The sequence below is a fragment of the Zonotrichia leucophrys genome, chromosome 1A (assembly GCF_028769735.1).
Source record: "Zonotrichia leucophrys gambelii isolate GWCS_2022_RI chromosome 1A, RI_Zleu_2.0, whole genome shotgun sequence".
Classification (NCBI taxonomy): domain Eukaryota; kingdom Metazoa; phylum Chordata; class Aves; order Passeriformes; family Passerellidae; genus Zonotrichia; species Zonotrichia leucophrys.
In genome coordinates this window covers 42,942,986-42,960,118 of record NC_088170.1, presented here as the reverse complement: position 1 = coordinate 42,960,118, position 17,133 = coordinate 42,942,986, and the positions used below count along the sequence as shown (strand labels likewise).

Sequence of the window (17,133 nt, the reverse complement as noted above, 5' to 3'; positions counted from 1 at the left end):
TTTCAATTCAGGCTGTTTAATGTGGGCTAGATAACTAAACACTTCTTGTACATAACACTGCAGCTATCTCCTGTGTAGATTTTTTTTCTCTTAGAAGATACTGGAATCTTAGAAAGACCTTAAATTAAAGCACTCTTTCTGACACTGAATTTCACCTCTGTGTTTAATGAAAATACTTCATTGTCAAATACATTTGTTTCCTCACCTTACGTGAAAAATCTGAACCATGTATTGGTCACTTCAGCCTCCCTCAGCTGCCATAAGCACACAAAACTGATGGTCAGTTTTTCATATTTTTAACAAATACTTTGTTTTGTAAAATCATACAACATGTTGCATCTCAAACTATTAAATGCGTCCTATACACTATGTTATGCAGTATTTCAGTATCACCTGTCAGGACGAGTTAATTTGAACTTCCCTGAGGGGTCAGGAATAAACCAGTTTTCCCAGAGATCAGTGTGGACACTGGGGTAGTCCCAAGGTTTGTATCTCCCATTCCAGTGAAGTAATTTAGCTTGTTGAAGAAATTGCTCTGAGTAACGGGCATCAGGACTCCAACCTGCATAGGTAGATTAAAAAAAAAAATTTAAATGCAATTTTTGATAATGGAAGACACTGTAGAGTGAGTCAAATTCAGGTGACTTTTTTCAGAAATCTGATAGGTATGCTTTCATGTTAGTTTACAACTAGTTGTATGATACAGCAGCTATTTTCAGCTTGATGCCTCTTATGCGGCATCAGCAAAAACTGAGCAAGTTTTCTCTCTCAACACTTTTAACATCTTGGCATAGCTGGGATTAAAAACAAAGTAAAATCTATTAATTTTACCATACCAGCTAAGCCATTATGTTTTTTCTAGGGTAATTCACCACTCCCTAGGTGAAAGGTAACTACATCCTCCAAAATGTTGATAACAAACACTGCCAGGTCTCCCCTTTTCTTCCATTGCACCTGACTTTTTTCAGTCTCACTATATTCAGGTATTTCATATGTTCCTTCCATGTAAGTGGCACATGAGGTAAAGTCACCTAAGGTCTTGCACTGGAATCTCACAGATTCATCTTAGTTCCAACTTGCAAACAGTGAGAAATTCAACTTACCAAGATGCCTTACGTGCCACATAGGATTAATAGAGGAATATTTTCCATGAAATACAATCAGCATTGGGGAGGTTGCCACACCTCCCCCAAGGGTACTGCTATAGAGGTTTTCCCTGCAAAAGGAAAAATAATATGTTCAAAACCTCAAGGAATCTTTAGTACAAAAGGCAGATTAAAAATAAATATCTGGCAAGAAGAAAATACTCCTCCTTCTTTAAGCAAGCCTCAGGAAGGGAAGATCATTCAGTGGCTTCATCCCAGGCTAAGTTGGTCACCCAAAATGAGAACCACATGTTCTCAACGTCCCTCAGGATTAAGTGTGGCTTGTGATTGAACACAAGACTAAAATTCCAAGTGGCCATTTTCTGGTACAGGATTGGTCAAATTTAAACAGATGGAAATGCTGGAACACGAGTTACTTCACTTGACAAGATCTCAAAAGAAAGCCTGCTTGGAGTTAAAAAAACCTGTAAGGGCTTTTAAATGTAAAACTGTAAAACAAGTATTAAAAGTCCAGTGCGAAGCTAATTTCTACACATACTCTACATTTCTTCGCATCCACTTTTCCAATTGCTGTGTGATCCACTGATGTTTCCATTCAGTCATGTTACCAACAATTACTCCAGGATTAAAGGTGCAGGTGCTGGGGCTGATGCCAAGATCTCTAATGGCTTGCTTTCTGTAGTCCAGGAATCCCATGTATGTGTTCTAAGAAATAAAAAAGTATATTCATCCCCTATGAATCTCTGTAAAGATACATTTAAATGCACTTCACTCTCACTGAGAAGGAGATTGAATATGCTCTTCCCAAGATAAGTTTCTAGATGGTAGTTACCTGTTGTTAGCTCTGTATGACAAGGCTGTAAGGCAGGATACTTCCAGATATTAAATTACTTTTTCCACAATATTGTACCATGGAAGTTTGATAAGCCTTTTCTCTTGCTATGTTTGTCTTTTGGTAGCCCACATTAAGTCATGCAGCATCACAATTGTACCAATACAAAAAGTCCTTAATTACCTGTACTATTACAAAGCTATCTATATCTACATATATAAAACTTTCACTTTGGGGAAAACACATAAAATCATCTTACCTTTATGGGCAAACAAATTTGTTATTAGAATTCCAGAATGGCATCTTACCTGCATCCCTACACTTCTAACGATTTCATGTGTAGAAGGCAGGTCACAATCATCTGAAAAAGCTGCTGCATGTCCAGGAGCTAACTTAGTATTGTAGAGTTCCTGGATGTCACCTGATTACAGAAAGGTCACAAGCATGAGACAACACCTACTGCACTGCTGCAGACCTGATAGGACAACATCAGCTCTCATATCTTATAAACACACCAGTCTTAAGGATAGCCCCTATTGAATTTTGTAATATGGTGTCCTAGGGTGATTTTATGATGCTTTTATCCCCAGTCATGTGTTCTGTTCATGCTGGATATTCTATTCTGTGCCTTCAAAACTGGCTCTCAGAGCAAAGGCAGGGAGAAGAAGCACAAGGTTTTTGTTATCAGCCTCACTCACTCCTCCACATTTGGCTGGACTGTTGGTATCTGGGCACAGATGGGGCAGAACATCATGCTCCTTTTGCTTTTTAGTTAGTTAATTTAGCTAGCTGGGGCAGTCTGAGCTTTCCCTGGACTGTTTTTCTTTCCCTTTTCTTGGAACCATTTGAATCTGCTCCAGACCAGGACCCGGGGAAACATCAAGAACACTTCACAGCCTGCTGGGACCTACTCTGCAGCCTTTTCCAGTGCCAGAGGGACTCATAACAGAGCAACCACCCACCAGAGAGACTTTCTGAATTTGTCGTCTCTTCAGAGCAGTGAATGAGTTTCGTCATCTGGTATTGTTCATTTTGTGTACTGGAGAGTGCTTTGCCTGTTAAATAAACAGGTTCTTTCCAGTTTTCTCTGAGGAATCCTTCCCGAACTGGTTACAGGGAGGGGCCCCCTTTGGGGGTTTTCTCCCAGATTTGCTCTAAACCAGCACATATGGGACCATTTCCATATTTGGATATCTAAGGTCTATCTTTAGATAGGATCATTGGTATTCAATACATTGATACTGTTGTCCAAAATCAGCTACAGCAGAAGCCAACAGGACTGTTAAAAAGCCTGGTTACAAACTTATGCATTCATAGAGCTTCTCTATGGAGAGGGAGGGCAAAGGCAATTTCTCTGAGCCTCTTTAAGTCCCACAAAAGCCCCACTTCAGTGTTTTGCACAGATAAGGTTTTTCCTGTTATGGTGTATTTATCTCCTAGGAAGATACCTGGATTCCCAGCAATGGCTGATTGAGATGTGTCTGTCATTTGGCCATCCCTGCTGGCTTCACAGCCCACCCAACTCCTTCTTGGTGGAGGGAAACATTGCAATGCCTGGCACCTCACTCATCACCTGACTGTCACGTACCCAAGATGTGCCAGGATAGTTTCAAGGCAGGTAGGAAGCAGAACACTCCCACAGCAATCAAGTGAGCCTGCATCTCAACCCCTTACAGCTTCCAATTTTACTTTTGCTTTTATCTCTTTTACTTTTTGTACTGCTGGTCTTCTGCCAGGTCAAACAGCTGAATCAGCTGCTTCTGCAGCTGCACAACTGCATTTTACACACATAAAAGGAGCTGTCTGGGGACAGGAAAGGCCACTTGGTCAGCAGCAGCCCACCATGAGGTTTTATGTGAAACTACACCTTTACCCCGCAGTTCCACGATTATCATCAGCTGATACCCCCAGGGAAGGGGAGAGCCCTGTGCTGGTGAACACAAGTGCAGGGAGGGGTGACGGGGAAGTGGCAGGCTCAGCTTGAGCTGCTCCTGAAATTGGAGTCTAAATGAAGACCTGGAACCTTTCAAAGAGTTAAATATTGCTGCTCCCCATTGATGACAGGCAGAACAACAAAACCAAAAAAAAAGCAGAGATTGCCACTGGAAGCGCCTGTATTGGAGAACTGTGATAGGAAGTCTATGGCAAATTAAAATGAGGCAGAACAGATTAGCTGCCTTTTACAAAGCAGGAAATAGTGACCCCTTTAAGCGCAGGTTGTCTGAAATCTGCCTCTAGGGAGACAAAACTATAAAAAGGTGCAGAAAAGCAGTGGAGAATTATACGTTTGCCATTTGCAAATTCACTCATCTTAGTGTTCTTACAGCAAAGACTAATAAAGGCCCAAAAATTTATTGTACTTATACTCATTCCTTCCAAAGGAAATTTTGCTTAGTTGCCCACCAGGGTTAAAGCACAACACTCTGGTTAAAAAGTGCTTTAAAGTTACAAGAAAATATGGTAAAACAAATATGAAGACAAAAGCTCTACAGAGAAAAAACCCCAACGATTTGGAAACAGAACAGAAAAAACTCACAGGAAATTAATCTTTAAAAAGAGATCAAAAGAGATCACTTAGACGATAAGAAAAAAATAAAATATTTTTTCAGGATTTCAATGCCTTGTAAGTTCCCCCCATTTGACTAGGAAGTCTGAAATCTTCGTGATTCTGCAAATTGCTTTACATTCTGAGCTGAAGATGCTCAAAACCATATTTTGAGTGTTTGGAGCTCCCATCCACGTTTTTGACTAAATTTCTCTTGCTCTTGTGATAAATAGGTATGATTCGTGCTGATAAAAAATTGAAACAGTAATCAATATTGATACAATAATTAATATTTGAGAATAATAAAACAGTTAATAGTTAAAAGTTGTAATGCCAAAGAAGAGATGGAAAGGAGGGGCTCCACCCACCTCCCCTTCCCAGCAGATGTTCTCAAGGACCACAGGAAAGAAGCTGAAGATACAGTTGCTAAAAATGACCAAGAACCTGGTTGGGTCCAAGAAAATGCTAATTATAAGGGACTTATTGCTTTGATATGTAGATGCAGTGATACGTTAGTCTTGGCTTACATTGTACGGGCTTGGTGCGCATGTGTAACCCAAAGGTGAATTAAAGGACAACGAAGAAGACTACAGGGCCTTCATCAGTGACGACCCCCAAAGACTTGTGCGACCACCAAACCGAGTGGTGGCGCATGCGTGGTAAAGGTGGTAATGAAGACGGAGACAGAAAAGTGACGAACCGAAAATAGGAGGAGATGGCATTGACACATGGCATATAAGGGGTGACTTTTACTTGGCAAGCTTGTACGTGAAGTGGCAAGGGTCAAGAACCCTGCCCTCCGTACCCCGCGGTTGTTTTTGTTTATGCACTATTATTTGAACCAAATTATCCCTTATTTATATATTTTCTAAACTATTCAATTAAAATTGTTGCTACCTTAAATATTGTTTGGGTTTTTTTTGATGGGATAATTGGGCAAACATAACACTCTCAAGAACAGCAATTCTGGATAAGGAATTGGTAGCATTTGTGGGACTTTAAATACCAGAAGGAAATGCATGTCACACACTTAATAGACATTGCAGCTTCTGAGTGAAATCTATGGTATCTTCTACCAATTAACCAGAATCAATTAAAATGAAACTCGCATACAATTTTGATCAAAATTATTCAAAATATATGCAGGTAAGTTCTTCCTCAAACTTTCATTTAAACAAACAGATCATTTGTAGTTTCCCCAACACTCCTACTAGCTGCCTCAGTTTCTGTCTCATAATTCCAAATGGCTGTAAAACTGCAATAACTTGGATTTTAATTCTGTTAGAAACTGGTTTTTAACAGCTTACCTTGAACAATGACATCATCATCCAAATATATTACTTTCTCATGCTTCTGGATAAGCAAAGGAAGATAAAATCGAACAAAGTTCAGCTATTAAGGAGAAAGAAAAGGTAAAGACTAAATGGTAAAGCTGTTTATCACAGCAGTCTCATGTGTCTGTCTCTCTTAAGTCAGTTGGAATTTCTCTCTCTATTGAGCACTAATCAGTGACCACTTGCTTCTTCCCCATAGCTTTACTGCTATCTCAAATCTGGTATTATTACTATTACTGCTGTTATTACTTATCCGTTATGGCCCTAATCATGCAACTCAAATATGTTGCTTCCTCACAGAATCCTTTAGGCTACAGGGGGCCTTTTGAGATCCTCTTGTTCAACCCCCTTGAGAGGGCTCAGCTGCAGCAGAGCCCACTCAAGCAGACTGACAGGGACCATGCCCAGTTGGGTTCTGAATATGTCCACAGATGGAGACCCAACAGTCTCTCTGGGCAACCTGAGACTTTTAAACTCATGCTTTAAAAGCCTTTTCTTTAGCTCAGAGGGAATTTCATGTTATTTGTGCCCATCGTCTCTTGTTGCTCCCCTTAAGTATTTACACACATTGATAAGACCCTCCTGAATCTTGTCTTCTCCAGACTGAAACAGCCTCAACTTTCAGCCTCCCATATAGAAGATGCTTCAGCCTCTTAATCATCTTTGTAGCCCATGTCATACTCGCCCCAGTAAGCCCATTTCTTTCTTATACTGGTGGACTCAGAACTGGGCACTTTCAGATGCAGCCTCACCAGTGCAGAGCAGAGTGGAAGGAGCACCTTTCTGGACCTGCTGCCAGTGTTCTTCCTAGTGAATTTTTACAGCATAAATCACAGCAAACATTTAAAAATGTGATAGTACCTTCAATCCACTCTAAAGGAATTATTTGACTAGTGACACAGACATGGGATAACTTCTACAACAGCAATGAAGAACAGAGCAGAGGGAAAGGGGACTGAGAATGTAAGAACAACCATAAGAATTCAGATAATTTTACCCAGCCCCTGCCTTCAGAGTGGTCCTAACTGGATGCTCAGTGAAAAATAAAAATAACGCAAGCACACAGAACAGTTGCTCCATGTATTCTTCTAGCTTTCAACTATTTTCAGCTCAAGAGATTTTCTGATCTAGGTGTGATCTAAATATGAACTTTGATCCTAACTGAACCCCCTTAACATTTTTACATCCATGAGACCTTTCAGCAAGGAATTCCAGAGATGCAGTACTCATTGCATGAAAAGTGTGCAACATCTCTTGTTTATGCTATCACTCTGACTAACTGGCACATTGGCTCTTGCATTGGAAGAGACATATATGCACACCTCCTCCATGAAGTGGAACAGATCTAGGACATTTTTAAGCCCATAATAAGTATTAAAAACCTCAATAATTTATTATGTGGTGTCCATTGACTCACAGGTTGCAGTAGCTCAGGACGTGATGCATCTTGTCTGATTTTTCCTTTTAGTACCATAGGATTGAATTCCACAACCTTAAATTTTATTTCTTTCAGTTTAGAATTTTTAATCCATTTTCTGTGATGGAAAGAAAATAAGTAAAAAAAGAAATATCAAGTACATGGCATGGCAAGTACTTCCAGCATGAAATTCACAGACACTTAGGAGAATAATAAGAGACCTTAAAATCTCACTTGATCTATTCTGTCCCAAGACAGAATCCCTTATGTCTACAGCTATTGCACATAGTCCTTTGTTAAACTTGTTCTTAAAATACAAAAAATCCCCACAAAACCACAATAAAACAAACACCCCATACCACTCCCCAAACCAGAGACTCCATATATAGCCCAAACAACTAATCTTTCACCATTACTTCCAATAAACTATATTCTTCTAAGTTTTTTTTTGCTATAATTAAATATTATAATTTCTTACCCTATCTACTGTGCTTTTCAAGCTGAGGTTAGTCTTCACCCTTTCACAGCTTTATGGTCTTCCAGATGACTTCTACATCACCTCCTAATTATGTATTCTTTATACTAAACTAATTTTCTTTTCATCTTTTTGTCAGATTTTTTATCACCCTGTTTATTTTCTCTCCTGACACAAATTGCAGGTACAAAGGCTACAGAAGTGAAGTAGCCAGAGATGAGAACTGCTAAGAAATGTTTTAGTTTGCAATCACAACTTGGTTCTCTTCGAGACAATGTTTGCAAATTTGAATGTTGAAACAAAATGAACTGAAACTTCATGAAATTACATTCATTGAAATGTCAGGATATAATTTCCTTTCATGAAATGAAGAATTCTCATTTATGAAGGAAAATAAATAACAAATCAAGGAATGAAGTGAAATGAACATACATGAAATATAATGAATGAAAAAAGAAGAAAACTATGTAATGAAGTGAAACAAGTGAAAGGGAATAGAATGAAATGAAGTGCATTGAAATGAGATGAAACCTCAAGAAATTATATTCATTGAAATATTGAGATTTCATTTCCTTTCATGAAATGAGGAATTTTCGTTTCAGGAAGGGAAATAAAATGAGAAAAGATAGACTAAAGCAAAAAGGATAGAAAGGAAAGGAAAATGTATTGCAGTAAAACTGAGAAGAAGAAAATTCTGAAATTAAGTGAAAACAATTAAATTGAATGGAATGAAGTGCTGTGAAATGAACTGAAATTTAATGAGATGAATATTCATTGAAATCCTAAGATTTCATTTCCTGTCATGAAATGAAGAATTCTTATTTCATGACAGGAAATTACATGAAAAATTAAGGAACGAAGTGAAATGGAAAGAAAGTCATCACAATACTTTTAGGGCCTCTTTTTAGAACTTTAATACATCATCAACAGAAATTAGCTTTAAACAGCAAGTTTTTTCTACTCTGAAGATGAAGATTCAGCACCAGAAGAGAAATAAGTGCAGTGGCACAAAGTGGGATTGTGACAAGCTGGCAGTGTATCCTTACCTCATTACAGATTCTTCTGCATCCTAACTATCAAAACCTAAGAACAGGCATGGCATGGTCTGGTTATTTCACACCTCTTTGCACGAGTCAGTGCCTTGTGGAGGACAAAGTGGTCCTTTGTTTATCACATACATAATCCTGGGGTTGCTCCCAATACTACTAGATTTCTCTGAAAAGTCCTCTGAAGTCCAAAAGGACTAGTGCCTGCACTAGGAGGAACAACAACATGGCTCTAACTACAGCCCAAAACAAAGCAAGGCTGATGTGTACCGAATGTGTGGGATGGTTGTCTTCAGCCCAACGATGTAGAATAAAACATTGGCCTCTGTGTTGCTGTAGATGCTGCTGATTGCTGCTACAGCCGCACCCATCCTGCCTGCAGCAGCACAGATTACCACTGGGATTTCTTCCTCCATTTCCTCAAGGTTCTCCAAATCCACTACAAGAAACATTTTACATTTTACACCAGATCTGGGTCACAAAAATGAGTAAGTACTACCATAAGCAGTGGAATCATTCTATCACCACTGCATTTTTCCCTACCACATCCTACACACATTCCCATCTCGCAAGGCACATAGCTTGAGCTGTTGCTAATCCAGAACCACTTGCAGGTTGACTGGACGGTTGGATGCCTCCAAATAGAATAAATAAGAGAGTTCTCAGAATCTTCTACTCAGCAGGGGCTGTCCTTCATGTAGCTGCTTATTCATATGAAATATGGAGAGGTTTGAATACCTTTGAGACTTCTACTTCTCAGCTATATTTAGTGCAAATTGAACAATAAGTTCCAAGATTATCAAAGGAAGGAGGCAAGTCAAAGAGACAGTGCAATTGCATGAGCTCCACTTCTTTGGCAAGCTGGCTTGAAAGGAAGAGTGCAAAAGTTTATGTCAGCAGGAAGTTGCTAACGATATAAGGGAAAAAACCCTAGACTACACTGAATCAGGTCACATTCCTGCTAAGGATTTATATCCCTGATTAGCACTGATTAACTTACAGGACTTAAACAGATATAACTGTACTGGCTGAAACATAACAATTACAGTCATAACAACCTCAACAAAAATATATTGAAAATAAATTATTTATATCAAGATAGAGTTTGTTTACCTTGGCAGCAGTAAGCCAGCTCTTCATAAAGGTACTATATAAATAGCTTACTACAATTAGTACTAGTCCAACCTAATTAACCTAGCAGGTTTCTGTCACTATAAAAATTTCAGCTAAAACTTCTGCTGTAAATATGAAGATTTTATGGCCTATCTGAAATTAATAATCAAGCCAAGGAGGCAGGGCATGATCAAAGTTCATTACCACTTGACAACTCCAATCTGTTCAGCTCAAGTAAGGATATACTCCAGCATCCATCTACATCAGTGACATCTGGATAGAAACTTAATCAGAATTACAACTCTTAGTCATCAATATCAATCTCCTATAATTTTATTCACGTAATTCAGAAGCAAAATGTTTTTTGTTACAGACTATGTGAGACTAAGAAACAGTGTGAGTAGTTCATCTACTGCAAAACATTCAGTAAGGTGAAAAGTGCTGTTCAAGTTAAGACATGAGGAATACAAAACAGGAACATAAATGAAACTGAAGTGAGAGTCACTTACCTGTTTCATTTCTTAATGCCAAGGGCACTTGGTGAACGTTTCTATATAGAATAGTGCACACAGTTAAGACAAGAAGTAACAATAAGATCTGGTTAACTGCAACAAGAGGGAGAATGTGTTAACAATCACTATAACAGCTATTTCCCAAGTATCTGACTAAAGAAAAATACCCCCAATTTGCAACTAGCACAGGTGATAGAAAAATTCGGTAACCTGTATCTGTTGTGTTTTTCTCATGTTATTTGATCAACCTAAAAACTTGAAGCATTAGAAACATAACAATAATTCTCCCTTATTAAAATAATCCCCAACAATCTGATTTTCATGGTTAATTTGCTCACCAAATCATAAGAGTCACAATATATTTGGGTTATCCATACTAGAAAATACACATATTTCTAAATTTAACCAGCAGCTCAGAACAGTTTTTTTCCTGGCTAGTCTGTTGTCTGTTTACACTCACTTAATGAGTTAATTCTTATTATGTAGCCCTTCCGTTCTATTATGCTTCCCTGATGAAACTTCAGGCACAGGAGAATTTTTATATCTATTTCAATGCTCAGATCCTGAAAGTGTATTTGAGCAAAACCCTAAAAATTCTAGAAAAACAAACCCACCATGCTAGTGAAACCAGGAATGTTCCAAAATATTCGAAAATACTTATTTTGACAGTGTAATTTAAATCAGTAAAATCAAGCGAGGCAAATACCTGACTTTATATTCTGATTCATAGTTCCTAGAAGACTGTCTTGTACAGGTTTAAGTCATTCAACACAAACCAAGCATGTGCAGGTGTTGGGACAGTTCACCAAGCACAATAGGGAAGGAATACCTTGCCCTCATCAAAATGGGTGTTCTTTGTTTCAGACTACTTTGTTACTTTTGTACCATCATAAAATGTATTTAAGGTGTTCAAAAGAGCAAAGGGAACAGAGTTTTGATCTATTTTAATCAAAATGGCCAACTGGCCACCACTGGGCACAAGACTAGATTGAAATTGGTAAACCAAACCTGCACTAATTTAAACCAGCTGAGGAAAAAGCCCACTGACTTCTGAGAAATTTTGGGCACATAAATAAATGCAAAAGTCCATTTTCAGTCACTGACCCTTACAGCTGATGAGAACCCCAAAATTCTGGGGGCCACACCTCAATATTGAGTATGAACAGCATTAATGTGCAGATCTCTGTAAAATTCAGCTTCAGTGCCCTGGGCAGAATTCACGTGAAAACAGCAGCTACTTGCAGTATTGGTGGGAAATTTCACAATCTCCAGTCTCATGAACTAAAGCACGCAGTAATTTTAAATTAATGTGAATTATGGTGGTACTTATCTGACACAATTAACAGGAAAAGGCTTATCTGCATACTTAAAGTTAAGCATAATTTAGCAATACCAGAACTATAAATTTGTACGCAACTCTGAAAACAGTTGCATGAGAAATGGGATTTCATATTTCTGTCCTCTTTTAAAAAATACATCTTTCAAATGTTTTTAATCTCTCTTACCTTTCTTTAAAAGAGCCATGCGTCCTGTTAGATGAGAACTGTGATTTATGGTAAACTAAAATAAAAAATAATTAAAAGAAAAAAAATAAAAGTGAGAAATAACATTGATGCCAGAAGCGTATTCTTGTTAATTATATAAAGGTCTAGGGTTTGGATTATCAAATTTTACTATGGAACTGGTAAAAGTAAAATGACAATTAATCTCTGTAAATACCTTTTGTTTTTGAACAAATACTAGCTTTATGGTTTGAAGTATTTTTATTAATAATTTAGCAACTAATAGGTTTTGAAAAACATTTTCATAAATCCCACCTGATCTTCTACACCAGTAGGTGATTTTTAGTACATTTTAAGATACTGTGCAAAGAAGTATTAAAACATGCACCAATGCAATTTATAAATACATTTATCTCTGATTTCACCTCCAACATAGTAACTACAGCAAATACTAATGTCTTGCTGGAGTATGCATTCCCAAACATATGGGAACCTTATACCAGGGCAGTGTCTTCAAGACCCTCAAAAATTTCAGAGCAATAGTGCAAATATTTTCTTACAGCTGTATTCTTCCAGTGGGTGTAGTAGGCTTGTATTTATGCACATTTTGTGATGCTGAACAAAAGGAGATAGCCTTCCCTAAAACTGTGCTTCTAGTCCAGGCCTGAGAGCAGCCATGTCTGAGAAGACAGAACATAACCCCTAAAGTACAGGATTATGAGAAATACAACATTCGATTGAATTCTGGACCCAAAACTACTGTTTATGAAAGAAAACACAAAGCACATAACCAAAACAACAACCACCAACAGTAAAAAACAGCACCAGAAGTTGGATGGGAGAGAAAAATCCATCTGTGTAATCCAACCTTTACACTACGTAGGGATAGAACAAAAAACAATTTTACCTGCTTCCACACCTACAGATATGGACACATTACCACACAGATTAAGATATAAGATCGGTTCTGTGCACACACAAAAGTGAAGTTTATTCCAGCTCCTTGACAAATCAGACAGAACAGCAAGAATTCTTGAAATCTGAGTCACAAAGCTGACCACCTCCCATTGGTTAGTGCTCAACTTCAGGCAGAATATTAAATTAGTCTTTACTTTGACCAACAAGTTAAATGACAACAACAATAACAACAAATATATATATATGAAATTTAAGATGTGGCATTGTCTACAAACCATTTATATTCAAATTTATTTAAGTCAACTAATGGCTAAATCGCAGTGAGAAAGGAGTACTCCGGAAGTTCTTCCACATCTGCACTACTTATCTACATTCCAGGAGACCATTCTCTTCATGTGGCATTAATTTACACAGAGGAAATCAAGCTTATCTGTCAGAAAAAAACACAGCTGAGAAAGCCTTTCTCTCATGCATTACACAGAAGTATTACTTTCTTTTACACTTAAAAACTTTACACATTTAGGTAAGCAGAGGGACAACAGAACCTGCTATGCTCTTGGACTAATTTTCTAACCCCACTTTAGCTGATCACAATCTTCCCCTGATTTCCACGGAGCTACCTTTGAATTACCATTTGTAACAGTAGCTACAAATAATCCTGATGATCACTGCAAGATGAAAGGAGCACAGCCACAGCTTCATGTTATCTCCAGAAACTATTAAATCCACATAAACTGAACCATGTTTTAAACTTTAAAATCCAAAGACAGACTCTCACACAAGTCTGAATTCTACAACTACAGCATTCCTACGCCCCTGAAACACCAATTGATTACCTACTGATTTTTAAGGAAACAGAGGTATATTTGTTCCCCTGCAAATATTTACTCATTTACTGTAGACATTATTTCCTGGAACCTGGCAGTCCCTAACTCAGCTGCCAAATCCTATAACAAAGCAAGGGGCTGCAGAAGGGAAAGCTCAAAAAACAGTGACATTACTGATCAGATATTTCCTGCTTAATTAGTCTTTTTACCTCTTCAAAGCAGCCCAGTATTTGGGACTCTTCTTTCCTGAAGCGCTGTGGAGTTATTTACTTGGATCCTAGATAGCCCACAGCCATAAGCACTCTTGCCAAAGCGTCCTCGACCACCATCCTCCTTTGAAGTCACCCACACGAGGGCCTTACAGGGCAAAGTAACAGTTTTATAATTTGATTCCTTTTTCAAACTCTTCAAAGTTTACTTTGGAGTTGTGCTGGTTTTCTTTCCTTTCTCTGCTGCTGAGGAATAAGGCAGAGTCCAGACGCTGTACTGGAAGAATGAGAGCACATAAACCACTTCCAGATGTGCAGAATGATGATACAGCCCCAGATCTGGCAAACTTGCCTCCGAAATTCAGCTAGCAGATTGCAAACAAATCCCATAAGACAAAAAGCTTTAAAGGGGTGGGGGAAAGAGTAGGAAACAAACCCTTCCAGAAGTCACTTCCAAAATCTAGCTGCAAGTTATGCTTTTAGTCATTATTTATGGTAAATGTGAACAGGCAACTAGTGTGCCAGATCCAGACTATAGCATGCTGAAGTCTAACAGAAAGCCAAATGTGGTGGTATGTTTTATGAGTTCTATAGTTATTTCAATTGCAACAGTTAGTAGTTCAATGTTAATTAAGAAAAATGGTTTGATCCTTGTACCCCCGTTTTATCCCCTCATAATGGTTTTTCCCAAGTTGTTTGCCCCTGAATTTTCCTGCCGCTTAGTTGGCCCTCAACATGCCTGATCCTTGCTCCTCCCTTCCTTCCCTCGTATGGACCTGTCAACCCAAGTTGTGCTATCCCCTTCCCTTGTCCATTGTTGTAGTGTGTTTTTATACTTTGTAATACTTCGAAGTAGTTCTGGTTTTGTATCCCCATATTTTTCCCAAATGGTTTATTCCAGATTGTATCCCACTCCCTATACCTGTGTAATCCCTCTTCCTTGCGGAGATCATCCCCAAACCCCAACTCTGGCTGTCAATCACTCAGCATCCCATCCCCTCCATCTAGAAGCTTCAGTCCAGAACATCGAGCGATTAGCCAGATGCTAGGGGTCAGTCCCCCAAGCCTAGCCCCATTCGCTGTCCTAAATGTCTATCCCCCAATATCCATTCCTTAGGGTCACTTAGTGGTTAGTAAAATGTTATCTACTTTCGGTTTCCTACTCCAGTTAAATGTAACCTTGCACATCTCCCGGGGCTCTCGGCAGGAGGCCCCCTAAGGTGCAGGAGCTCCCCAGAGCCCCTGAATAAAACCTTGGATTAACCCCTGCTAACAGTCGGCCCTTTATCTTCTGCCGATGTCTCTAGTGTCTCTTCTGCTGCAAAGGCAACTAGCCTAGGTGCCCTCAGTACCCTCGGGGCACAGGAGAGTGTCTCCCTGCTGTCGGCCGTGTCGGAACTGCCCCCCTGGTGTCTGCCGACTCAGAACTGGCAGAGGGTTCTGAGAGGCTCCCAGAGGAACAGAGACAGTCCATCAACCTAGATCCACCCTTTTTGTTCCCGAATGTTCAATGTCAATTACCCTGGTTCTAACAGTTGATTTGTCCTAGAGGCTTCTCCCCTCTCCCATGTTAATCCCATTGATCTTGTTGATCCCATGCTTCTCCCCAAGTGTTCTCCCATTGGTTAGGTGATGCCCCACCCCCTAAAGTAGCCTCCTTTAAAAACCCTGGCCAGACCACTCTTCCCTTGTCACTCATTTTTGACCCATTCTCTGAATAAAGCTTCATTGGACTGCATACCAGTGTCCTCTCCTTCGTCTCTTTACCTTGGGATCCTAGTGGTGTCCTGTTGCAGTGTCACCCACGCTGCTACACCCACTGCCACCTGAAAGGCCTTGGTAGAAGGTCAGGGGCAGCCTCTCTTGTGTGTCCCTCTGGTCACAGGGAGCTTGCTAGCCGGCATTCCAAAGCTCCGTGACCGCAGGACAGCCACAGCCAACTGTTGGCAGAGTTCTTGAGAGTTAAAAGCTAAGGGAAACTTGCAAAAGTCAACTCTAAACATGCATTTTGACTTGAATAATCTCATTTCCTAATCTTTTAGCATTTAATCCACAGGTTTGATTTAGATTCAAAAGGCTCTTGGATCAAGGTAATCAGCACATGGTGATATCCTGTCTCCTAAACTCTTCTGGAATGCTTTTGAAGTTTTCTTTCTACAGCACTTCTTTTATTTGAATTCTGTCCCTCTCTTCTAGGAATGAACTTTCTAAATGATAAACCACTGTTTTGTAACAAGACTTTCATGACTACTGAAAGGAATAACAACAAACATCTTCAACTCTAAACTATTTTTTGTATTTTTACCATGAGGCAGTGCCAGATTTATGAGTAGTAGTCAATAAAGTTCTTAATAATCTTAACTGTTTTAAATGACAATTACTCCATTTGCAGAAGCCAAAAATGTGGGATTTCAATGATGTGCCTCAAACATGCCCGAACTGTATTATCTGTGTCTGATTTTGCACAGGACTCTATCTTCTGCTTGAGCAAAAATTAAATGAAGAGTTATACATACAGATATATGCTTAGTGCAGATGGCCACAACAGTTAGTGTTTTGTTGTGCTATTTAAGTTGTATTAAGCACATGTTCACCAAAATCCACCCATGTTTTTTTCACCTTCCCTTCCATTTCTATGTGAATCTGAACAGATCTAAGCAGCACGCAGTCATGTGAGCCTGCAGAACTGGGACTGGCTGCTTCACCTGGCAGAACAGTCGGGATTGCTGGCAATGCAGTAACACCTTCACAGAATCACAGAATCAGGTTGGAAAACCATTCTGAAACCATCAAGTCCAAACAATAACCAATCACCACCTTATCAACAAGACCATGGCAGTAAGAGCCACATCCAGTTCTTCCTTAAACACCTCCACCACATCCCTGGGCAGCCCATTCTAATGTCTAATCACTCTTTCCATGAGGAAATTCCTCCTAATGTCCAACCTCAATTACACATCTCAGCATCATCATTTACCGTGTAGAACTGAACAATGGGAAGAGACTTTTAGCATCAGATACACCTTCTTTGGATTCCCCTCAGCATCATACATTTATATTCTCACTAAACACTCCCCTCACACAGGACAGAGCAGCTTCTCTCCTGTAGAACGAGACCTTCGAATTCACTTAGATCACCCGCTGCCAGCTGTAGAACCAAAACCTCGGTTGCTAGTCTCAACCTTCGGTGTTTGAACTCATTTCTTTCACGCCGCACACCTCGCAAGCAGCAGCATTGCCTCGCCTACCACAAGCCAGTTAAAAATAAATTAAAAAAAGGAGAACGTTTCTGAGGGC

General features: G+C 39.3%; 1 protein-coding gene across 7 annotated transcripts; it reads right to left on the bottom strand.

Moving 5' to 3' along the window:
* Positions 1 to 5: 5 nt before the first annotated feature.
* On the bottom strand, positions 6 to 17,094 carry GLT8D2 (glycosyltransferase 8 domain containing 2). Of its 7 annotated transcripts, XM_064702565.1 has the most exons (13): positions 16,814 to 17,094; positions 15,604 to 15,776; positions 13,837 to 14,113; positions 12,443 to 12,562; positions 11,886 to 11,940; positions 10,378 to 10,418; positions 9,026 to 9,194; positions 7,235 to 7,352; positions 5,791 to 5,875; positions 2,247 to 2,359; positions 1,645 to 1,811; positions 1,104 to 1,216; positions 6 to 562 (listed from the first exon to the last, which is right to left on the bottom strand). In XM_064702565.1, exons 4-13 carry the CDS (start codon positions 12,486 to 12,488, stop codon positions 390 to 392), a joined length of 1,080 nt encoding a protein of 359 aa, XP_064558635.1. In that variant the 5' UTR covers positions 12,489 to 12,562; positions 13,837 to 14,113; positions 15,604 to 15,776; positions 16,814 to 17,094; the 3' UTR covers positions 6 to 389. The 7 variants fall into 7 exon arrangements, with proteins under 7 accessions (XP_064558635.1, XP_064558634.1, XP_064558641.1 ...); XM_064702564.1 differs by lacking the exon at positions 16,814 to 17,094 and having other exon boundaries at positions 12,443 to 12,584; positions 15,604 to 16,050; XM_064702571.1 differs by lacking the exon at positions 16,814 to 17,094 and having other exon boundaries at positions 10,378 to 10,473; positions 15,604 to 16,050.
* Positions 17,095 to 17,133: the final 39 nt, after the last annotated feature.

Coding starts and splice junctions, on each gene's coding strand:
- GLT8D2 (XM_064702565.1), bottom strand. CDS start 12,488: ATGTGCATAAATACAAGCCTACTACACCCACTGGAAGAATACAGCT. Junction 1,812..2,246: donor TTAGAAGTGTAGGGATGCAG/GTAAGATGCCAT, acceptor TTTATTTCTTAG/AACACATACATGGGATTCCT. Junction 1,217..1,644: donor TGGATGCGAAGAAATGTAGA/GTATGTGTAGAA, acceptor TTCCTTTTGCAG/GGAAAACCTCTATAGCAGTA.